This window comes from Lipophrys pholis (genome assembly GCF_963383615.2).
Source record: "Lipophrys pholis genome assembly, chromosome: 8".
NCBI lineage: Eukaryota > Metazoa > Chordata > Actinopteri > Blenniiformes > Blenniidae > Lipophrys > Lipophrys pholis.
The window spans coordinates 7,421,324-7,447,490 of record NC_137630.1 but is presented as its reverse complement, the minus strand read 5'-3'; the positions used below and the strand labels follow the sequence as shown (position 1 = coordinate 7,447,490).

Below are 26,167 nucleotides of genomic sequence, written 5' to 3'. Positions count from 1 at the left end.
ACACACACACACACACACACACACACACACACAGAGTTATAAGCCAAAGTTCAGCCTCGGTGTAGAGAAGACAGAAATACCTGCAGTTTGTCAGCAGAGTTGTTTCACACGAAAACATGAAACAAGAATGAAAAAACAAATCTAAATAAATAAATCTTTGTATCATTGTGAATATACAGTATATCCTTTAAATATTCAACAGCATTAAAATTATGCCAATCTTGTAAACAAGTAGATTGAAACAGGTGTTTCCATATATATATATATATATATATACACATACAGGGTTGGGGAGTAACAGACTACATGTAACGGCGTTACGTAATTAGGAAAAGAATGTAACTGTAATCCGTTACAGTACATAAAAAAATGTGTAATCTCGTTACAGGTATATTAGCTAAAAACTGGGATTACTTAGCGGGATTACAATAGAAAATCAACTCCCATAAACTAGAAATGCAGCTGACACATGCGCCGTCCGCTGGCATTGCGACGCTTCCCGACGCTTTCAGGCAGACTGCAACAACAAACCCACGCCTGAAACGACGCGTTGCCATGGATACTGCCGGCAACTGCTCTGGTCATGGCTGCTCCCGGTGAAAGAAACGCATTTTCTGGCTGGAAACTCTGAGATCATCGGAGAAGACTCCTAACCTCTCTGTACAATGCAAATGATGCCTCCCAGCCGGGAAAGTATGTCAACGTCTAACCTGGAGAATCATCTCCAGGTAGGAAACAACCCGCTCACTTTCACTGATACACACCTGGACTCTGTCAACTAGTTTTATCAGCTCGCTAACCTGTCAGCAACCTGCCAATACCATTACTTGTGTGGATGGTAGTCCGCCATTCTCAATACCTTTAGAGGATCTCATGTTTTAGGTATTAATTGGGGCTAAACGCGCCATAACTTTTTTTTTTTTTTTTAAGTCTTCTCATTGACTCAGTAGCCGGTCCAGTGGGTTGTTCAGTTATTATCAATCAGTGATTTATGCTGCCAGATACAGCCTCTCAAACCTCTCAAACTTTTATATTTAGTCCGGAAAGAAAACAACAACATTAAAACCAATGAGAGAGAGAGAGAGAGAGAGAGAGAGAGAGAGAGAGAGAGAGAGAGAGATTTGCAAGCAATGGCATTTTATAGCCACATAATGTGATTTGAATCAGGTGGTATTCTGCCTCAATTTGTTTTATGGTTTTGAATAACTATTTACTACTTTGCTATTTTGTTTATTTGTTTAGTGAAACACTGCATGATGACAGGATTTGATATCTTTGTGAATGTGTTCTGGTGTGGCAGCATGCCGTTGGAGGGCAGATCATTGTGACCACCCGCTTGTACTTACAGGGCGTTTTCTGTTTATCTTTACATATCTGCTGTTTGTTTTGAAAAAGATGAGCACATTTTCTTGAATATAAATTGTTTTGAGGATGAACCCTTGACTAATTGAAGACTTTATTTGTATTGTGGTTTGATTCTTTAAAAAAATAAAAATCAACGTGAGACACCTGATTTGTTACTGAGTTTTGATAGTTCAAAACTCCTGTTAAGTGCAATTTGTGTTTAAGACTTGTCAATACACTGAGCAGATGACACATTCTATTCTTTCTTGTCTTTATTTTTTATGTTTGCTGGTGAAGTAATCCAAAAGTAACTAAAAGTACTCTGGTACTTTTTATTTTAGTACTTAAGAGTAAGTTACTGATTCCTTTTTTTGACAGGTAACTTGTAATTATAATGGAAAACAGTTTTCAAGTAACCTTCCCAAACCTGTATATATATATAAACTTACACATTGCTTCAATGTAACAGTGTTTCTAGATAACCTGAACTTTTACTTACCAAAACCCTTCAAAGTACAATATGTCATATTTTTCTTTAATGTGAGTTTCTGTTACGTCTCTAGTAAGCTATCCAATTTAGTCCGGCAATACCAGTCTAGACCAGAAGATGGCGTGTTGAGTCACTCAAAGCAAGACGCTTCTGAAATAGGTACAATGGCTGAAGATACAGGCAATAAAGATAAAAAGAAAGTTTGCTTGTCAAAAATCGCTCGTGTTGACTGTTAAACCACAACAGCTTGGGCTGCTTTACACTGTTGGCGTGAGAACTTACATGTCTTTTCCCAAATCTAACAACTGAAACTATAAATCGGAATGAAGAGCAAAGCTTTGAAAGACAAGCGAAAGAGAGACTCAAATTAAATTGTCTCAACACTGCCACCCAGTGTACAAAAGTAGTATGACTCATATCATATATGGTGCCTCGTTAAATGCTAATTTACTGACATTTAAATACAGACAGAGCACGTCACAAGACCCAAACTCTGCTCTCTGTTTGTAGGAAGACTGGGGTTCTTGGAATGCCATTAGAGTAATACCTTTACTGTAAGTCGCAACTCAGTATTTGTCAAAAGATGCATCACAAAGTTGAAAAAATAAATACACTCAAGTCAGACTGGTGTATAAAGACATTGATTTTCAATGTCCAGATGTAACTGATGTTCCAGAAGCTTCTTAATTTTTCTACTGTGGTCAGTCACGGCCACACTGGAGATTTTATCATCAAGTAAAAGCTTTTTCTCGAAGTGAAATCATTCATTTTAAACCATTTGGACAGGTTTTGAATCTCTTGCCACACTCATCAGCTTTCGAAGAGTCTTCAGATCCGAGCATGATGATTGATGAGCGTGATATTGAATCATGAAATCAACATCTGGAACCGTTGATTCTAATCTAAATAACTTAAAGGTGTATTAAAATGTCCTTTACATTCATGAAAATAAATATGAAATATCAGGTGTTATTACTTGGAGGAAAGTCCCCTTTATCTGCTCGCACTTTTTCAGAGGATGAATAGTTTGTCTTTTTTTTTCATGTAATATAATCCATATTATTTCCCCTCATGAATATCAGAGCTGAAATTAGGTCCACAGGACGCATAAATTGTTTCTAGAAATTATACCTCCCGGGTAAATAAGTGAACCTGACAGCACGTACTTACATGATTGGCCATGGGAATCTAATAAAAATCATACTTTCGTACAAATAATTGTGTATTCTCCACACAACTCAGCTTCCACGACCATTATTTTTATGACATTAATAATTCATTACACTTCTCCCCTGACTGATAATGAGGTGAGATTCAAACATAAGCTGTTGTGCTTACCAAATGAAAGAGGAAGGCGCATGACCCAGAGACAAAACAATATTTCCTCATTCTCTGTAGCAGTTATTTGCGCCTTAAAGAGTCGATGGCATTAATCTGATTAACATCAACATTTTAATGACACATCTTATTAAAACAGGTCGTTCGCATACTGAGATGGCAGAATAAAGCAGATTCAATGGGTGCAGGGGATTTTATTTAATTAACACAAAATATATAAAAATACACAAACTATTTGCATTTGACCTAAAATAAGCAAATGTAATAACTAGAAAGTGCGCAAACGACCGGTGTTTGACAGATTATTTATTGTATTACACGTATTTCTGCAACCTAATCTTGTATTACCACATTGTACCACAAGGTGGTGCACTGGGTCTTGTCATAATCTGCGATGTTCGTGGTCAAGGAGCAAGTTGTGACCTCTAATAACTAGGGATGTCCCGATCACACTTTTTTGCCCCCGATACCGATCCGATTTTTCAGAATTGAGTATCGGCCGATACCGATACTTTCCCGATCCGATACTCACATTACTATTGCAAATATACTCAATAGTCTATTTTTGGAGCAACTAAGATGTCTGAAGCTAGAAGCACTATTGGCAGAAGCTTTGTTTAGCTTGAAATTATTGTAAAACTCACTTATTGAATCAAAATTCTTCTCTTTCTCTTTAGTTGTTGTAAACTGAGGGTACATCCACACGACAAAAAACGATCTTTTTCCTCCCTGGTCTTCTCCCAAAAAACCGTCAGCACCTCACTATGAACACGGCTCAACACGAGGCTTCAGGGCATGTAGTACACATGCCAGGCCTTTAGGGGCGCTGTGACTCACCAAACACAATAAAACGCAGAAGAAGACAGACCACATAGAAATTTAGAAGTAAACTTCTGCACATAAACACATAAACCACAATATATAACTCTAGTTTTATAGGTCTATGGCCCCGCTCCGCCTGCTTCTAGCTTCTGCAGCTCGACCGGAGCTTGTAGTCCGTGATTGTTGTGGTTATTAGGTGACGTTGCGGACCGCGTTTTCTTTTTTCTTTGATCGGCGGGGTGATCGGCTGGATTTGCCGATCCCTGATCACTCACAAGTCACCAATATCGGCCCCAATCCGATATCTACCGATCGGATCGGGACATCCCTACTAATAACCTTTAATAGCCTCAAATAGAAAAAAGTGTGATCAACTGCCAGAAGATTAGCTGCTTTAAGATTTAAGAAAACAAAAGAAAATGATCAGCTGATTGATTGTTGGGGAGTAAAATTGGAAGCGAAACCAGTTAGCACATGGGTCTGCAACCTGCAGCTCTGGAGCCACTTGTGGCTCTTCAGCCCCTCTGTCGCGGGTCCCTGAAAGTTCCAGAAAGTTCGATGTAAACACATTTTTATAAATGGTCAGATTTCCTGGCTAAAAACAGCTGAAGACGGTAATCAAGCTAAAATGGCCGTAATTACAAAAAATGGATAAAGTAGCTAAAACTACTCTAAAAAAAACAACCAGGAAACAAAGCTAAAATGATATAAAGCAGTCAAATAAGCTTCATTATAACTAAAACTGTTCTACCTGTTCTAACTATTAGCTAAACAGCGAAAGCGGATAGAATATCAAGATTCATAAAATTGATTTAGTGGCAAAAAAATCTACTTCAAAAAAGAAAAAAAAATGCTTAACTTAGCCATGCAACATAAATAAATAAATAAATAAATAAATAAATAAATAAATAAATAAATAAATAAATAAATAAATACACTATCAAAATTATAACTATTAAATATCATGAATGCAGTTTTTAGCTTTTTCTTCATTTCAGAATGATAAGCATGTTTTTGCGGCTCCAGACACATTTTATTTTGTGGAAAATCGCAAAAAAACAGCTTTTTTTGTGGCCATAAAGGCTGCATCAAACTGCAATAATGTCAGCTCGAACAACTAAAATAGATTTGTCAGTAAAATGAGATTTGTACAGGATTTTGGCCGCTGTGATGTCACATAAACGGCATTAACTTATTATGAGAAACAAAGCCAGAGCAATGACCAAGCTTAATTTTCATTTAGCCCACAAATCTTGACAGAAATGGTTATTTATACTTTTTGCTGCAACTGCTGCTACTCCGATGATATAATTGTTAGTGAACCCTATAAGCCAAATGAAATGAGAGCGGCTTGTGTTTTTCAGGAGAACTCTAAACTGTGAAGTTCAGGAGCCGCCAGAACTCTGAAGTGAAGAATTTAAGTCATCCATGCGGGATCTTTTCTGCCTGTACTTTCACATTCTCATTTTGAGAGCTACCCTTTACATGCGAAGAGGTTCAAAGACAACGGAGAAGATTTCCAACGAGTCTGCAAATATTCAAAATTATTACGCAACAAAACATGGATGCACTTCGACTCTACGCTCCGCAGAGGCGATTTATGTGAGTTTAACAATGGAAGCCTATTCTCTATACATCTGAGGACGTCTCCAGCAGTCACTCCTCATTGCGGCTGGACTTCTACAAGCCAGAGGGATAATTGCCCTATTATGGAGGAGCGTGAGCGTACGTTGAATCGGAGGGTGGATGAAAGACGTGGCAGCGAGCCTCTCTGAGGAGAGCAGGAGTCGTATTGTGAGAGGAGCGCAGGCTTCGCTCGCCCTCTGAGCCCTCGTTCTATTTTTACACTCAAAACCTACACGGGAAAAAAGTTGAAGCGACTGATCGTCTGTCGAGCTATCTGACGAAAGACGACGGTGTACACTGCTGTTATGTGATTCCACGTGAAGTAACACGACTGGAACAGTCCCGGGATTATTCTGTCACGAAGGAGACTTGGCTCCTAACGTCTGATCGCTGCTGTTCAGTTCGGCTCTTTGAGGGAAGATGTACGGTTCTGTGACATATTCATCAGGTTAGCCTCCGAATCCGGACAAACACTGCCAATAATCCTCTGAATGTCAAGTTTTTGGAAGCTTTGTTTGCTTATCTTCATAAGCTAGTTGACATTTGATGAGCGAAATAAGCCTTCGCTGCCCCGCTTGAGCGGATTTACTCCAACACACCTTTCAAATTGGTATTTTTAATAGTACTGTATTATGTTCTGGTCCCACCGACCGACCTATTCTAGGAATGAATTCCTGAGACCGTTTTTTATACTTTCACCTGAACAATACTTTACTGCATTGGTGTTCAGCTTGTGGGCCTGCAGGGCCAAAATATGTTTTTATAGCAAAACTGTTTGTCATTGCGTCTGGAGAGTCGTCTGTATTTGTCTGTATTTCAATGTCGTCAATGTCGTCAGTGCGTGAAAGAATTTGTCAATGTGAACCTGAATCTGCACGACTCGTCTTGTAACTTGTCTGTAATTAGGTTTCCAAATATTCAAAAAAAAACGGCCCATCTGTCGTCATTTTTCTTTTTTTTTTACATGTAACACAACTTGTCAATGCGTACGAAGATAATTGTAGTTGAAAAATCTACATTTTCAGCTCCAACAAAGGAAAATACAGAGAAATTACAAATTGTGAGTCGAGCAGCTTCACAATTGGCTTTTTTTATACACGTGACTTTTGCTGCCTTTCGTCAGCATTATTTATTTATCTATTTATTTATTTATTTATTTATTTATTTATTTAGGTGTTAAAAATGTTAATAATTTGTCAAGATTCACTGTTTATACTTTTTTTCATATTCAGTGTTATTTATTTGTTTGTCATTATTTCATTATGACTTTTAAAAGTGTTATATTTTTGTTTATCATTTATAAATGGTGCTAAAAACATTTTAATAATAAATACTGTTTAGTATTCATTAAATGTGTTAAAACTTCAGTGTTTATTGATCAATGAAATAATTTGCTTATTTAAAAATAAAGATAATGTCATTTTCATTCGGTTGAGTGAAATGTCGATTAACATTTCCAGGATGTGCTTGTATGTTTTACGTTATTTATTTATAAGAATATTTTAGAATAATAATAATAGTAATATAATATTTATAATACTAATTAAAAAAAATCAAACAGGCTACTTTTTTAGCAAGACTGAATAGAAAAATAATGTGTAAACGTTATATAATAAATTCCAATCCTGCATTATTATATGTTTCATCAATTTTACAGAAACAAACACATAAATTTACATTGCAAAGCATCACACTGTGTGTGTGTGTGTGTGTGGGTGTGTGTGTGTGTGTGTGTGTGTGTGTGTGTGTGTGTGTGTGTGTAAGCTTGTTTATGGTGGTCGTGTAAAATTCCCCCTAATGTTTCTAAGACACTAAATGGGCCCACAAACTGCAGCCTGGAATGTTTGATGAAGATGCAGATCACGTTTTTTGGGGGGATAATGAAAAGATTTTCACATTGTGCTCGTAAACAAACGGTTGTGTGTTGAATAAAACCCCCAGCAACTCGGGGGGATACTACAAGGGAAAGAAGAGGAGTGCCATTCGGAGGATTTAAAGTTAAATATCAGAGACTTTATTAGAGTTTAATAAGAAATGTGTGTTAGCTCATTAAGACGGAGGAGATAAGAAATATGAGAATTATTCTGAACTGGCCTCACATGGGAAATCATCTAAATGACAAAAAAAAAAAAAGAAGAAATCCTCATTAATTAATCTGACTGGAGACAAAAAATACTTAAAATACATTCTAAAATATCTGAAACTGATTTAAAGGATTCATTAAATAATAAAAAGGCATTATAGTCTTCCTTATCTGATTTATTGTGTTAGAATAAACTCAATCCCTATTAATGTCACAATAAAATGCATCTTTTTCTCAGTAAAAACTCATCATGATTCATTGCAGTTTAGGATTAACAATCTGAACAAAGACAGACTAGTAAGAATATTATTTCGATCCAAAAGAAAACACAAAATATATTTAAAAAAGACAAAACAGGAAGAACTGAACAAAGAAACGGTTTGATTTATGTAGAAAGTAACAGGACCAGTGTCAGATGCATCATGGGTAAAAGCTAACGGAATATACTTTAATGTTTCTGTAGTATTGTTGATTCAGCACTTTTTTTTTTTTGGAAGAAAATTGACAAGTCTCATTCATTTTCCGTCATAACAAACTCAAAATCCAAATCCAAACAGAGAAACTTTGTCCTTGTTTGTAGTTTTCACAATGTTTGGGGTGTCGGCTGAAATTAGAATGAAAAACTAATGAATCATAGCCATTATTTCACTAAACCAGTTAATTTTCACTTTTTTCTATTAAATCTAAAGTATAAAAAAATCAAACTTGGTCCAAAAAAAGAAAGAGCACTGTTAATTTGGAAGCAGAAATCCCCAAAACCATCAACAATTATATATCTAAGTATTCATTTCTCAAAAGTAGTATCAACAGTTATGAATTGTGTAACTAATATTGTGCAAACTGAATTAATTAATCCTGTAAATTACCACGTTTTTCCATTTTAAATAACTCAAAAAGTTTAGGATGGAAAAAAAATTATTGGACAAGGAAAAGGTGATTTGATTGCCTTCTTCATACAATGCTATTTACATTTTTATAAATTATTGTATATTAGAACTGCTACTGCATCAGTTACACACATAAACTCTAAGCTTTGTACCTCAGCAACACAATTGATAGGCTAAAATTAACCTTTATCTGTAAATTATGCACATTTCTTTCTTTATATAGAAAACATTATTTAAATCAATAACTAGGAATAAAGTCCAAAAGCTATCCTGTAATACAACTTAAAACCTTAAGTTTATAAAGTTAGAAATCCTTCCTCAGCTGACATTCTTGGTAGTAAATGTGACGTATCTGCTCGTTTCAGGTGGGATCATCAGGATAAATCCTCCTCCGTCTGTTTGAAACGAGCAGATTAAATCATGAGAGAATCTTAAATTAGACTCGGAGCCATCCGGAAGGCTGCGGAGGACGACGAGAGCGGGAAAACGTTTGTTGGCGTACGTATTGTTTTGCAATTTCCCGTCAAATGAGCTCAAGACAAACTTCATCAAACTGACTCAACCTGATCCCCCCCAAAAATCCTCCATGTCCCCCCGAAATAACTCAGCAAATGTTCCTCAAACATTTATCTCCCCACACGAGGAATGAAAGCGATTATTAGCCGACGGGAGGCGTAGCCTCTCTAATCCCGCATGTGTTGACTTCCCCACGCGCCGCTCAACATTTCCTCCATAAATCTCTGAATCTCTAATCTGTTGAAGAGGCTGTTGATGAGTCACGATCCAGGCGTGTAAACACCAAATTAACCAGCTTTGGGTGGGGAAAAAACACCCCCCAAAAAAACCAAACAAGCCATGGAATTAATCTGATCGGGAGAGCGAGCTTGTACTTACTTTGCCACTTTGTTGATGACGGGGGCGAAGTTGGTGGGCCCGTACAGCTGCACCGTCCTCAGGCTCTGGAAGTAGGCCTCCAGGACGCCCTCGATGCCCACACAGTTCGGATTCTCGGCGTCACCGCTCTGCAACACACACAGACGGGACCCAGCAGGTCAAAACAACCTGTCCAAAAAGCCTAATCCCAGTCTCGGATGGGATTAAACCGATGCTGAATGAAGGGTGCAATCAGTAGTTTGGGATGTCGCATGAGCTTTTAGGTTCAACTAGTTTTCACTACTAGTTTTTCTTGAAAGATTCAGATTTGAAATTGTTTTGAAGAGTACTGTTTGACAAACTCAAACGAAGATGGCATTGCCTCCATATATCAATCACACGAAACAAAACAGCTTTTAAGAGTTGGTGCAATTCAAGGGGCCTGATTTACTAACATGCTGGATAAAGCGTTCGGATTTGCACGTTCAGTTTACGTGCATTTTGTGATTTACTGCGTTTGATTGGCCTCATGCCAAGACAGGATTTTTAACAGAGAAAATATTTATTCATGGTAAGTCAGTGAAGGCTGATTTACACTTTTAAAAACAGACTCTGTCCTAAACAACGCTGCATTAATCTATTAGCGGATACTTCTCCCAGTATTTTGCACGATCTGGAACGCAGGATTGAAATTCAGTATTCATGAACTGTAATGTGCTCGATCACGTCCAGAAACTTGATATCATTAACCCATTGGTCAGTGCAGTGTCACCGCGAGTCAAAGGAGCATCTGAATGCACAGCCACAGTTACAGGAAAATCCAGTATCGATTTATAAAGGGGTACACAAGCAAAGTCAGGATATCCAAACTCTGGCAAGCAGAGAAATCTAACAGGAAGAAGGGACCAACAAGACACAGAGACGGATTCGGGACTCAGACCGCATTTACTCGCAGCCGATTATTTACAAGAACAGATATGTCTTACTCTATGTATTCCAAATGATTCTCATTTACACAAAACCCCTTCAAAATCCAGTTCAGAGTTGCTATGAGCATGTCAAACCTATAGGGGGCAGTGTAAGAAGAAGCGTAAAGCCATGCCTCAGAATCCTGGAAAAATCACAACAACAAATGGTGTGAATTACTTCCTGCTCCTTCAGCGACAATACCACCAGGGTCATTAGTTTATACTGATAGAGAAGTGGGGCTCCTCCTCAATGTGGTGTTTGTGTACTTAATGCACTTAATTAATCTCTTACCTTATTTATTCTACTTTTTATGCCATTTTAAAACTTTTAATGCTTTAATTTCTTTTAAAGCTTTAATCTTTTATTAATATATTTCTTATGTCTTTGTAAAGTTTTTCTGTATTTCTTTCATTTCTTTTATTTCTTGGTAAAGCACTGTGAATTGCCCTGTGTTTGAATGGCGCTCTATAAATAGATTTGCCTTGCCTTGCCTTACTAAACAAGTAAAATCCAAGGAAATATTGATTGGGAATCATGTCAATCAAAAATAAAGGGACATATTGGCACAGATTTTTGACCAGTAACTGTAAACACACGATGTCGATGACGCTTCTGTCACATACTGTGAGGTTAAACTCAGGGCCTGAAACACACACTGGGAGGCAACGCTGATGAGACACAGCGGACAGCAATCACGCATACTCAGGGGAGGAGAAGAAGAGAGGAGGACACGAGAGCAGAGAGTCACACGACACATCAGGAAACATGAGAGACAAGAACAGGCACTCGGTAGAGCGCGTACCGTCGCTAACATCATACGTCTTTATGGAACCAAGTTAGCCATGAGCGCATATCGATGCTAACGAGCCTGTCAGGTAGCAACATCACCGTGTCAAACACTGAGCGGGGACACATATATAAACCACGACCCGATTCAATGCGCTCACACCGGCGTTTCTGGATACTTGCTGAACCGAGATATTAGCCGCGAGCGCCGTACTGACGGCTCACTGTGGACCTCCAGTGTGTCCACGACGGAGTAAATATCTCACCTCTCCAGGAGCGGATCCATCCCAAAATCTAATGGATCGGTCCTTGGATGATGGCAAATCATCCCTGATAATTTCATGCAATTCGCGTCAGTAGTTTTTGTGAAAAGTTGGTAAAATCCATACATACAAGCCAACAAATAAACTTTCGTTGGCGAAGGTAAATAAGACACGAAGACAGACAAGGGGAGTGAACTTACACATCAGGAAACGAGAGAAAATCAGACGTGGAGACAGGGCAAGACACTAGACCAATAGAACACAAGGTCTCCAGACTGAACATGAACCACTGGTAGAGGTTCATCATGTTTCTTGAGAGTGAAGAGTCTTAAAGAGCTCCGTCTGAAAAACTAAACCACACAAGCTGCAGAGCTGTAGCGTCTCTTATTCAGCTGAATAAATGAGTCCTGGAATCGACCCAGGGACTTTCTAGCAGTGAGGCCAGAGATCCCACCACTACTCCACCGTGCACGCGAAGCGTGTAATATTAATTTCTAATTCTTATTGGCTCTCGGACCGTGTGCGGCGTGGAGTTGGAGAGCGTTGCGTGAACTCCGGGGCGTTGGAACAAGGACCTGCTAATCAGTAGCGCTGAGGAAGAAGCTGAAGGGAACCTTGGAGCGTTTTAATGAGGAACCTTCACAGTTGTGTTGTGGCGGAATCTCATAAAGGACACTGACACACGGCAGCTGGATTAATAAGAGAAGAGTCAGAGAGGCAGAAAGCCAAGATATAATGACTTTCAGTCCGCAAAGTGTCTTTTGTTCGATCCTCTCGGCCCGGTGGAAGCCGGCATCCGTTCAGGAAGACCTGCTACGCTCTTATTTTCAGACCTTTTCTTCATTTATATAATCTCTTCACAATTTGCAGCTCGAAGCAATCTTACAGTTCAATTCAACTGTGTGACGCACAAACACTTTGTCGTTAAGCCCACAACTTTCTGAAAGCCCCAGTGTCTTGTAATTGGCTGAGAATTTGATCCGATGAAGATCCACTGAGGTTTGAAACGTCGGAGCGAGTTGCTGTCGTTTTATACAAAAAGCTTCACATGCACTGAAACCTCCATGTTTTTAAAGCCTGTTATCAACTCACATGGCATTTTTAACTAAATGTCCGTAATTTAACACCAGCCTCGTGCTATTCCAAAGAAATCTGACAATCGCGCCTGAGTGGCACGGTGCCTGCAGCCTGCCACGATGGCTCCTGTTCTTTTAAATAATTTCTCCCAGGGATTAATTAAGTATTTTAATTCTGTTCTACTCCAATATTATCTACTCTTTATTTATTTGACAGAATTTTTAATTCCGGTTTTAAACATATGAAGCTATGTTGTATTTGATGCGATGCAAATCAAATTGAATAGAATTTAAGTTATGATATTTTTTCAAATAAATTCGATTTTATTGTTAAACAATAGTGAACCGTCGTATCATAGGACACATGAAACTGAGTTCAAGTTTTCAGTGATGTGAAAAAAAAGTCATATTTATACAATGTATAACAAGATTGAGTGTAACAGCAATTCTCAAGAGCATGTCGCCCATCCCTTATAGACATACAGTGAGAAATATATCAAAATAAATGTCTTTTTAGGCTAAAATATTTGGTCTTTTTTTAAATATTACCATGTGTAAATGGCACAAAAGCACTAACCTATCCTGAGATAACACTCGGGTGAGTTATCGTATGGATGCCCTCTGAAGGGTTAAAGTTTTTTTTAAACTCCGAGCAGCCTTTAATTTGAAATGCCACGGCAGCCTAACCCAGTTGGACGCTGTCTTCCTTTTTCGGCGGTGAAAAGAGTGTGAGCATCCAGGCGAGGAGGAAGAGCTTGGCTTGGATGTCCCCGAGGGCCAGAGCAGAGGTATTGAAAAAGGGAAGCCCCCCCACCGCTGGGGGCTGCTGCCAACCGTTCCAGGGTGTAGGCACCATCAAAAAATAATTGGACATTATTTTAGTCATCAAGGGGGAATCACAGAAAAGAGCTTTAATGCGTGAAATTTGGCGAGAAGATGCAGTAGCTTCATGGTTTTTCCGCCTTTTTCCAAAGTCAAACTTAATACTGGTGTGTCGTTGATCCATTATTGACTTAAATAACAAACTCTTGGTTTTAAACGTCTTGACGAATTCCATAAACTTATTGAAGTGAATGAATGAATAAGTCAGGAGTTGCTGAGTGAATTTATTTTTTTTTGGTATACTTGGTGTTTTACGAATCCATCGGATCTCCTTTCTGAGCCGATACCAACTGAGACCATAGCCGGTACTGTGATACGATACCGATACTCGGTACACAAGCCAAACGTGTGTAAAAGACTGAAGATTAATGTGGTACAAGAAAGTAGTTTATGCCATTTTCTTTCAGAGTATAGCGATTGAAGACGAATATTATTCTTCGTCATTCGCCTCCTCTTTCACCGTGACGATCTCACTGTGAGCTCAGGTCACGAAATAGGACTTAAATAGCAAAATAACATTTAACTTTGATGGGAAAAAAAACCCCACATTTATCTAAAAAATAGTATCTACAATGTAAATATATATTTTTTTAAACTTGGGAATTGATCCAAAATGACAGTATTGATATTTACTGTAGCGATCTACACATTACTGGCGGTTGCATCACAGCATGAAAGTTTCTTTCGCCTCTTAGATCAGTTCAGGTACCGATTCATCCCATCATTTGAAGACAGGCTTGTTAACATCTCCCAGAAGATGAAGTATAGTTTGGGGAAAGCAGATACAGCAGTGCAATGGATGAATGGATTGATGGAAGATAAAAATAGAGAAACTTTTTTCTGAGCTTGTCTGAAGAGTTGGTTTCCAACTGTAATTCCCTGAAGCTCCATCGTTTACCTCTTAAGAAAGCACACGGATAATCCCTCCCACTGTTAATTCACCCAAACAATCCAATGAAGCCACTTTAAAAAAATAACACCTTTCAAAATAGAAGCAATCGGCCGTTTTCACAGACCTGCCGCGGAGTCTAAAAGATTGTCTGAAGTCCGATCTGATTGGGATCATTCCACAGTCGACAAAGCCTCGCTGTGATCTCCGCCAGCTCTCAGGTTGAAAACCCCCTCGCACGGTAAAGTGTGTCAGCCAACCACAAACTGGGGCGGAAAGACGGGAAAACCGAGAAAATCTGAGTGATGCAATATCGTGTCAATGTGTGAACGCAAACTGTACAAAAGAAAGTGGCACGGAGAAAAAGATCATTTATATGCTGAAACCAGTCGAAACGGCGGGATTTCAGAGAGACAGAGGGATTATTTAGCCTTCAAGTCATGTTTTGAGTCATCGACCACCCCAGACGAGGTACAACCACTATAACTCCTATCCACTGAAATACAGATGGAACTGTAACTGGATAACCACTGTTGAATAGTAACTCACTGAGTCATCTGAAGTCCAGTAATCTAATTGAAAAATATTAAAGCAACTGCATTCGTGACCTTGAAGGCTCCATTAGGGATAAAGGAAAATCTATTCTTTAGCATTTATTGGCTAGTAACAGAGGTGTATACGGCGTATACCTGCGTGACAAAGCAAATGTTGCTGACCGATAATTTATACTGAAATCATGTGACAGTGAGCAGTTACCTTGTGGATGCCTTTTCCCAATAATTCTTTTTAAAGGCCTTTTCCACATTACTGTCCGAAGGTAATAAGACAGTATTTGACTTACAAGTACTGCTGACTTTTCCTCGAGTGGACGGGTTTTGTGAGGTTGTGCTGTCAGTCTATGGGCTGAAGGACGTAAGCTATGAGCAACAGATCCTCCATCAATCAGACCGTTTTCGTCCTTGACCAAAATTCAATGTTTCCCTCCAAAGCAAGGTGGTAAATATAGCAATAAGTACCAAACCTCTTTTCTTCGCTTGCATTTATGAATATACGCTTCTACAATTTAGATCAGTAGATGTTTTCTTTTATTAGACATTTTGCTTTTTGGAGATTTTTACATATCGAAGGGATTTTCAAAGCTATTTTAGCAATGTTAATGTTTTTTTAAACAGTAACTTCAGCCAATTTATCAACTTTGGCTGTCTTGGCTCACACTCACTGTTGGGACCATCAGCAGCCCAAACACAGTGCACCATTCATCCAAGCAGACAAACCTCTCTCGACCAACTGGAAACAGATGCCTTCAAGTTCACCCAAAAAAAAACAACCAAAAAAACAAACAACTTATTGTACATTCAGCCTCCAGTTTTGGAGAGGCTCCAATGTAACCGTCTGGCCATTGAAATCTGGGCCCCGTCAGACCGTTCACCCAGTTATCTTACTTACTTCTTACATATCAACTCTGAAGAGAAAAGATGTTCCTGAGGAGCTGAAGCTCGTATGTATACATGCAGTCGAACACACGGTGCAGGTAGAGACTTGGCTTGATTTCAGATCAGCATCCCGCCATTTCTGACTGGTTGGCCTCACCCCCCCCGGGAGGGAGCGAGGAGGAAGTGGAGGGGATGCTGGGAGAATCCCGCTGGCAGGCAGATGAGCCGACTTCTCAACGCGCACGACCAGCTGTTGTCGCAGCTCCATCTCCTGGTCCAGGCCACACCCCGCCAGGCCTGAACTGCTTTGGATGTGCAGTGTGTGTGTGTGTGTGTGTGTGTGTGTGTGTGTGTGTGTGTGTCTTACCAGTGGAAATGCGTGGGAGATTTTGCCATCGGGGGGCAGCTTAGCCCCGAAGCCGTAGGCAGGAAAGAGCTTGTCGCTGTCGTAGTCCTGGATAATCTCTCCCACTGCCTTCAGGGCCATGGCGTAAGCATTCATCTGGTAGGGACTCATATAGTGCAGGGAGGTGGGCTGGGAGGGGTTACCTGAGAGAAACACACACACACACACACACACACACACACACACACACACACACACACACACACACACACACACACACACACACACACACATTTTATACAGTAACTATCTTTTCTTGCATTTCCGAGCAGCAATTTGTAAAAGTTGAATTTTTTTTCTTCCAGAAACTTTAAGTAAATTTATCAGTTTCAGCCATTTTGCATGTTTTTATTTTGAAATTGTAACAAATTTTTTACAAATAGTATTTCACCAGCAATTTGAGCCGCTTCAAGCCATTTTCCCTTTATTGTTACAAGTGATTTCATTCAATTTAGCAAAATCAGCTTTAAGTTTCATTACTACAATATTGAAATATAATTTTTTTTTTATCTCGGTTATCGGCTTTTTAAACCACTTTAAGTGGATTCAGTCGAAGCCTTTCAAGCTGTTTTACATCTTTTAGAGCCATTTTCAGCCATTTTTCAAGTTCAATTTAAGCAATTTTTTTCCACAGCCCCACGGAGCTCCACAGCCTCATGTGGCTCCACAGCCTCACATGACTCCACAGCCCCACGTAGCTCCTCAGCCTCATGTGGCTCCACAGCCTCACATGACTCCACAGTTCCATGTGGCTCCACAGCCTCACATGACTCCACAGTTCTACATGGCTCCTCAGCCTCACGTGGCTCCACAGCCTCACATGACTCCACAGTTCCAAGTGGCGCCACAGCCTAATGTGGCTCCACAGTCCCACATGGCTCCACAGTTTCACGTGGCTCTGCAGGTCCATGTGGCTCCACAGCCTCATGTGGCTCCACCATCTCACATGACTCCACAGCCCCACGTAGCTCCACAGCCCCAAGTGGCTCCACAGCCTCAGATGACTCCACAGTTCCATGTGGATCCACAGCCTCACATGGCTCTACAGTTCCACTTGGCTCCACAGCCTCACATGGCTTCACAGACTCACATGGCTCCACAGCCCCATGGGGCTCCACAGCCACTGATCTATCATGTGTAAAACGAGAGACGATCGTCGCCAAGAAGCGAGCATATGCTTCATCTGTTTTTCAAAGCTTTCTCAAACTGCAAATAACATTTGCATTTTTAATTGCAGCCGTGGGTGAGATGAATTCTGTGAAAATTAATTGCAGCCGCAAATGTAAAACCTGACAGTTAAAGGAAGGAGACGTTTCTCTCTTGAACATTGAAGAGTCGTGTCAGCTGAATTATAAAAAGGAAGTCAGACGTTTAAACAGTTATGTTAGTACATGTTGCCTGAACCTCAGCAGGGCACGTACAGTATGAAAGCACTCCTCTCTCCTCTGCTCTGAAGGGAGCGCCCTCCTTTTGAAGGAGAAGACAGGAGGTGGGGGGGGGGAGGGTTTGATTAGGCACGGCAGATCCCAAACCCCCGAACACACCCACCCGCCTCCTAATTCCATGGAGCTGCAGGTGCACCGTGAGCCTCCGGCCATGAAAATACCAAACACGTTCAACACGCCGCGCTGCTCGCACGCTCCACTGCACTGCTCCATCATGTGAAAATAAGCACCTGAACGCAGCACAGGGAAGAATGAAGGGTCGTGTTATATTAGAGAGGGGGGGGAGAAAGACAAGCGCCGTTCTCTCTGCAAAGCTGCATTTCAACATGAAACTTCCTTTTATTGATGCTAATTAGAAACACGGTGTCATGCAGAGGAAAACACAGTTACAAGTGTTCTGATTGGAGAATAAAAAAAAAAAGAAAAAAAAAGTAATTATTCAGGAATAAAAGCACTCAGCTAATGTTTCAAGCCATTAACTTCTATGAGATATTGAATATTTTAACTGGTTACATTTCCAGTGAGTTTTTTTTGTTTGTTTTATTCAAATTGAGCTGTTTTGCACTGTGTATTTAACCCTTTGTTGTACCAGCAACTGCTAAGTAAAATGCACATTTTGTCCTCAAAATGGCTGAGAGCACATTTCATTATAGGGACACTGGTATTTCAAGGTGAAATCCCATGAGGAACAAAACAAGATATTTCTGAATATTTACTTAAGTATAACATACAGTACTCACAATAACTTGATGAGCCTAAGATGCTCTAGAATCTTTACAGGTAAACTTAATGGGACCTTCTCTAATCTTTTGAATATTTGCGATAAAGAAACCATTTAAATACCATACTTTCATGATATAATAATACTGGAGCATGAATGTTTTACTTTGTCCATAAATGTTACCCAAAAGCCAAATATCCCGAACTCGTTGTGAGTACTGTATGATGGCATTTATTGGTTGTGTCTTACGGAACTAAAGCAAGTTTTAAAGTAATCTTAAATAACATCCTGGGCTTTTAATATTTAATGTACTTCTGAAACGTTTAAATGTTGCTAGAATATTAAGCACTTGAGTGGGCCCAATAAGTTACCTTGTGGGACTTTTAATGGAAACGTACTAATCTTTTCCTTATTGTTCTCGCTCTGATTGGTATTCAGTCGTCTTGTCTTGCAGAGTCACAGCTGCGGCTCTTTATTATTAAGTTTCCCCGGTGGACGTCCTCGTTCCTGCTGCAACTGATCTGTCTGTACTTATAAAATAATCTCTCTCTCTCTCTCTCTCTCTCTCTCTCTCTCTCTCTCTCCACCTCTGCAGGAGTGGATAAAAGACGCTCCATAATGCTGAGTTTCACGATCATTCCATCTTTCGTAAGAAGCAAAGTTTCTTCAACAATTTTCAACGCCCTGCTGCTTTACGTTCGAACATATGGTAAATTAAAGCAATTAAATTACATTAAATTGAAGCAAAAGCATTATCACTAAAAAACACAACAGACTCTTCAGCAAACTTTAAAATAGTTTAGAATGGCAAAATCTCAAAGGATGAATCCTTGGACTTCAAGGAGGCAGGATTCATCCTGCCAACATCCACAAGGGGGCGATAAATCTTTAATTGTGATTAATATGGTAAAGATAATTTTGCTGCTAATCTTCTCGGAAAAAAAGAGTTTATCACTGCAGAGTCATATAATCACTCCTTTTAATAAAAACAAAGTATTTTCAGATAATTTTGTTGGCAGACGAGAACTTTTCTCCAAACTGTAAAATCATGTAATGTAATGTACTATAATGAAAGCTGCTATGGGGAAACCATCTGTCCACTTTCTGAGTACTTCTGAATTTCTGGTGAAAGTCGCATCAGGAATTTTAAAAATGCAGAGAATGAAACATAAATATAGCATTTTTTAATGTTGAACTATTATCATTGTTATTAAAATATCAAACCACAAGTTTCTGCAAACAATTTAAATGCTAAAAACATGTATGAGATATTACAGAGATAAATAACAGTAATATCAAAATATCCGTGGCTGTAACTAAGATACTGTGTCTGAGCATAAAAAAACTAAACACTGCAAACTGCAATAATGGTAAAGAATTAATTTTAATAAAATAGTTAAATGCTGATTTTATTGTTTTTAAGCCAAGTTAGATGCGGTGACGTCACATAAAGCTAGTTGTTGGTGGAAATCCCAAGTCAATAACAGTTACTAAAACTTTTGAGTAATCTCATCCAAACAAATGAATCTTTTTCTCCAAGCTTCCTTTTTCAACAGCCAATCAGAATCAAGCTCCTTCAGTGTTTCTTTCACTCCTGATTGGTTGACTTTGAGTGTGCAAAAAAAAAGAGCTAAAAAGTCAGAGAATTTAAACATTTTGATTCCCTCAAATCTATTATTATTATTACTTAATCACTGCTAACTTATCCACTAAAATGTACTTTTCTGATAAAAACCCTCTGATGTTTTCTTGCAATCAACCCTTTTTCACAGTGACGTCATTCAACTCATCAACTAATATCAGTTTACTGTATAGGCGGCTCACCTATCAGACAAAAAAGGCATTGAAATAATAATATAAAAAGTAATAACAAGTGTAACATCATTTCCATTTTCTCTATACTGATATTTCCACCTACTCAGATACTACTACACCACTGCTGCCCATGATTCTTTTTAACATGGAAGCGGATGGGAAAACCATTCAATTTACCTTTAATCTCCTTCAAAATTCAACCACTACAACTTTGGCATAATCTAAGCAAGAGGGCTAAACAGATATACAAAATCTGTCCATCTTTCATCAACCAATGTCTCTATTGTCCAGTAGAAGTGGTGTCCTCTTCTGTCCTCTTGAAATCAGTCCATTTTCCCACTTTTCTTCGAATTGGGACTCCTGTAATCTTAGTTTGTGCGTGAGCCTCTCCATTACAAATAATTCCTCAGCAGACGCGTAGCCACTGCTCCTGGGTCGGCGGCTCCACTTTACACCACAATCTGGGAATCAATTTTTTGCTTGCTGCTCGTAATATCTTAAACAGATATTCATCTCGTATTTGTGTCACATCATGGGTTATGTTTCCTAAATACAACATCTTACATGTTTTGAGGAACTGATATCCTCATACTTTTTGCAAACTCTGCCATATTTGTTCCAAATAAAATTGTAATTTGTGACAGGACCAAAACATATGTGTGTGGTCTGCATCAATGTGTCCGCACAAAATCTCCAACATGGCTGCTGTGCTGCCAACACTTTTGTCCTTATTTTTGGAGTTCTGAAAAATCGAACAATATTTTTCCAACTAAACTCCCGCCAAGCCCTGGAGCTCGTGGCCGTGCACTGTGATTTACACATGACAAACCATTTCTCTTCTGTTATTTGTTCATTCAGCTCTCTTTCCTATTTTTCTTTAATATATAGAGGAGTCGTCCCTATTCGACATCAGACTTTTGTATAAAGCTGAGATCACTACACTTTTTCCCCTCATAAACTTTCAGAAATATCACTACTATTCCATTATCTTTGTCACTCCCAATCTCCTTTTCAAAACAGTTTTTTAGTTGTAGGTATCGATAACGTTCATTTTCGTTTAGTCCAAATTTGTCCTTTAGTCTCTCAAAACTCTGCGGCTTACCCCGTTCCATCATCGTGCATATTGCTGTGATTCCTTTGTTTGCCTATTGCTTAAATCCTCTATCTATCGTCCCTGGTTTAAACCTGGAGTCAAGCGCAAACCAACTCAACATCTTTATCTCCTCCTCCAATTTATACTTTTCTATGACTACATTCCAAATTTCTACTGTAGCTTTAGTTATTATATCCAGTCTGTTACCTAGTTTTTTCAGTAGTCCTTTGTGTGCTATCAAGTTCCGTACCTCTGTGTCCATAGTGCCCAGTTCTATATCTTTCCATCTTGCAACAAAAGCATCATTGCACCAACACACCAGGGGTCAGATTTGTGCTGCATAGAAATATTCTTTCAGATTTGGTAAAGCAAGACCTCCTTTCTCTTTAGGGAGCTGCAGGGTTTTGTAACGAATCCTAGGTTTCTTCCCTCCCCATATGAACCTTGATATCCACTTATCCCAATCCATGAAATGATTTTGTGGAATTATCACCGGCAGAGATTGAAATAGACACAGAAGTCTCGATAAAAATGTTAATCTTGATTATCTCTATTCTTGAGCTGAAATCCAAACAAATAGCCGACCATACATCCAGGTCCCTCCTAATATCATGGTTCACTTTTATGTCATTTGCTTCATATAATTTGTCTATTCTATTCGTAATGTTGACACCCAGGTATTCTATTATTTTAGCATCCCATTCGAGCTTGTATACCTCCTTTAATTCTTGAGGTTTTTTTACACAAATTTTAAATCCGTAATATCCACCATAACATTCCAATAGTCTCATTGCGTCCGGAAAACTTTTCTCAGGATGCTTTAAGAAAAACAATATATCGTCAGCAAACAATCTTATTTTATGTTCTTCCCCTCTCAATTTCACCCCTTCTACTCCTTCCCCCTGCCTGATCATCTGGGCCAGTGGCTCAATGAACAATGCAAAGAGTCGGAGAGCGACTACGTCCCTGTCTAGTCCCCCTCTCCAATCTGAATTGTTTTGTCAAGCTGCCATTTATTTTGACCCTTGCTTTAGGCTCCTGGTATAGCGATTTAATACAACTGACTGATTGCTCATTGAATCCAGATTTTCCCAGTGCTGCATATAAAAAATCCCAAACTACACTATCAAAAGCCTTTTCGGCATCAATGCTTACCAGAATTACACTTTCCCCTTGTCTGTGGACATATTCCACACTATGCAGACCCCTGTTGATATTATCTTGTGTTTGCCTTTCTTTGATAAACTCACATCGGTCCTCATCAATCAGATCCTGCATAAGTGTCTCTAATCTTTTGGCTATAATGGAGGTGTATAGCTTATAATCCACATTTAAGCGTGATATGGGTCTATAGTTACTGCAGCATTCTCTATCCTTGCCCTCCTTTGGTATTATGGAGATGATGGTCTCCTTCCATGAGGGAGGTCGGAACCTGACCTGAGGGTACAATTGAATGAGTCACGTAAATACTGAGTTAACTCCCCCCTGAAAGTTTTATAAAATGAGGCCCCAAATCCATCTGCTCCGGGTGATTCCCCCGGTTTTGGCTGGCTAATTGCTTCTTCTATCTCTTTTATTGTGATTTCTGAGGTCAACATCTCATTGTGTTTTGTGCCTAGAGATGGCAAATCCAATCCGTCTAAGAACTCTGTCAGATATTCTCCTCCTACAGAAACAGGCCGTGAATACAGTTTACAATAATATTCCTCAAAAACCTTCTCTATTTCTTCCGGTTTGTACAGAATTGCATTTGTGATGGGGTCCCTTACTTTATGTACATTTGTTGAGGCTTGCTGTTTCCTTATACGTCTGGCAATGTTTTTCGTGGCTCTTGCTCCTCCCTCATTGTACGTTTGTTTACAAAACCTTGCTTTCCTTTCCACCTCTTCGAACAGTATATGATCTATTTCTTTCCTTACTTCCTGAATCTGAGTAAATACACCTGAGTCCTTTGACTGTTTATGTTGCTGTTCCAATTCTTTTAATTTACCAATTTGCTTTTGATACGTCTCCAATCTGATTTTTTTGACAAAAGCCGTGTATGATATCAGCTTTCCTCTCATCACGGCCTTCAGGGCATCCCATAAAATTGTCGGGTCTACTTCCCCATTGTCATTTTCCTCCCTATATCTCATAATTTCCCCCTTCAATTCTGCAACCAGTCCTTTATTGTTCAGTATCAGAGTCTCCATATTGTATTTTTCCTCTTATTGTTCAAATACATTTTTAGATAAACTGCACTGTGGTCTGATATATCCTACACTCCTTTACTCTGTGTATATCACCCTTATTCAATAGAAAGAAATCTATCCTGCAGTACATCGCATGAGGGACTGAGTAGTGTGTATATTCTCGACCAAGTGGGTGGAGTTCCCTCCACACATCCAGCATATCCATCTCTGACATCAACATGTTTACATAACTACTAATTTTCATTTTGCTTCCCTTTGTACTTGTCGTATCCAACCTGTAATCCAGTACCACATTAAAATCCCCTCCACATATCAATGCCCCTTCTGTTTCAGAGTTCAAAAGATCAAATATTGTCCCATAGAATTTCTTCCCACTTTCCGGGGGTGCATACACATTAAACAGTGCAACCAATTCGTTTTCCAGTTTACACTTGACCAAGACATAGCTCCCCTCCTTGTCGTTTATTTCCTTGATCATTTCGAACCCCAGAGTGTTAGATAGCAATATCACCACTCCTCTCCTATGATTTTCCCCAAAGGAGCTGGAAAACGAGTTCTTGTAGCCGAACTTTTTAAACTTAGCACGCTCCTCCCGCGACAAATGTGTCTCCTGAAGGAAAACAACCTGCATATTTTCCTTTCTGAGCTTGGTTGGAGCTTTATCTCTTTGTTTGACGTTCCTCAAGCCGTTAACATTCAGTGACACCACCTTTATATCACTATGTTGCATCATTTGAATCCCTTGAAATTATCCCTGGCCCTTCATCATCAACAAACACATGCCCGAGAACAAAAAAAAAGGGCAAACACAAAACCTGAACTCCCCAGCGAACAGGGGCCGCCCACAACACCGGTCCCATCGCCCCGTTGATGGGAGTGGGAGGTGACGTTCTGTAAACAAAAAAGGGCCTCCCCCTAGTGGCCGGCGGCAAACCTGAAGTAAGTCCTCTCATGCCACCGGATAAGTCCAACAGTTATCAATTTAGTAGCTCTCTTTGTCGATTATTGTCAAAAAGACAGGAGAGGCTCAGTGGATAAGGTGAGCGGAAGGGGGTGGGGGGGAGCGGTGCAGCTTCATCTTCCTCCTTAAAACTTTTTCAGGTGTTTCACATTCCGTTGTGGTGAATAAAAGCCATCACCCCGTCGGGTTTGGTCCTTCTGGCCAGTGGACTCTCATCCTGTCCAGCAGTGTTTGAAAGCGGATCTTCTTTCCGTGGAGGATCTTTTTAATCGCAGCGTATGATTCGTATTTCTTCATCACCTTGGTAGGATAATCGTGGTCAAAAAATACGCGCCACCCGTCGATTTAAATTTTCTTTTTCCATGCTTTGGCCAGAATCTCCTCTTTGGTCTCGTATTTCAGGAAGTTGACCAATATAAACCTCGGGGATGCTCCCGATGGTGGCTTCCTGCCGAAACTCCTGTGTGCCCGTTGAATATGCAACTCGGAGCCCTCCGGTAACTCGAGCTCCCGGTGGAGAAGCGCATCCCCTCGCTCGGGGGAAGGGTTCGCCGTCCCGTTCGGTAACATTATAGATCCTCAAGTTGCAGTGTCTTCCGTGTCCCTCCACATCGGTCAACTTTTCCTGTAGTTTCGTTTGTTGTTGTAATAAAGTGAGGATAGCATATTTCGCCTCCACATTCCACTCCTCCAACTTAGTCACCCGCTCCTGTGTCTCGGCAATATCCTTCCGCTGCTGTTTGATTTCTTCTGCATTTCGTTAAATTTTTTTTATTAATTTCCTCTTTGAACCCGGCGAACCTCTACTTTGAAGTCATCTCCGAATTTCTTAAGATCCTCCTTCATCTCTTTCTTGAGGTCTCGTATTTCCGTCATAATGACTTCGAGGCTCTCCATTAGCAAACGAAGCTGAACGGCTTCCCGGTTTCCTCGTCTGTTAGCGCGACCTCGGACTCGCGTTCTTCTGGGTCAACGGGCATCGTTTTCCTTCTTGAACCTCTCTTTCCTCGTCCCCCGCTCATTTCGCGTCGATCAAATATTCGTGTTTTTCAAGTTTTGGGGGATAATTCGACCAATCGACTTAGGAGCTACGCTCTATGCTGCCATCTTGGGCGCCAACCGGAAGTCTCATTTGACTTTTAAAACGTTTCCACATCCGTCCTCTAATCAAGTGTGAAACAGCTTTGTCTTATCTTCTACTCAATTTAAACTGTAAGTCTTTAAGTTCGCTATCATTTCCAGCTGTTTTTGGTGCTTATAATGGGTGTGTATTGCGTGAGCTGGAGCGGCGAGGCAAACAAGTAGAATGGGAGAGTGTCCTCAAACTAAAAAAGTCTATCTCTCTTGTCCCCCGAGGCCACATTTGTCACTCAATCCCGTCATATTATAAATCAATATGTCACTGCAGGTCTTCTGCTTCACATAAGAGGCCAGTTTTTTCTATAAAAAAGAATTTTTTTTGAAGGAAGGTCAGTCTTTCCATAAGGCCACTAAATGAGTGGAAGTGTGGACGTTTTCTGGCGCCATGTCTATTTAGGCACAAAGATAACGTTGTAATAATGACGCTGAGCTACGGAGACACAAGCTTTCCATTAGAATCCATATCTCCCCTCATTATTCTGAATTTCTTTGGAAAACATCACCACAAGCTATCAAATCTTTTTTTAAAAGGCTGTCATATTGGAATCTGCCAATTTGAGTATTTTTTCCAAAAATTGGTGTCTGTCCGATAAACAAGAGTGAGCCAATATGTATGTGGTGTGAGTGTGTGTG

General features: G+C 39.8%; 1 protein-coding gene across 1 annotated transcript in view; it reads right to left on the bottom strand.

Moving 5' to 3' along the window:
• cpne9 (copine family member IX) overlaps window positions 1–26,167 on the bottom strand; it is a gene marked incomplete at both ends in the record, with an annotated part of 148,437 nt that overhangs the window by 17,349 nt on the left and 104,921 nt on the right. The window contains 2 exons of the mRNA XM_080470203.1: window positions 9,485–9,612; window positions 16,129–16,310. Of these exons, the coding sequence (XP_080326329.1) occupies window positions 9,485–9,612; window positions 16,129–16,310 (310 nt within the window). The remainder of the gene's footprint in view (window positions 1–9,484; window positions 9,613–16,128; window positions 16,311–26,167) is intronic.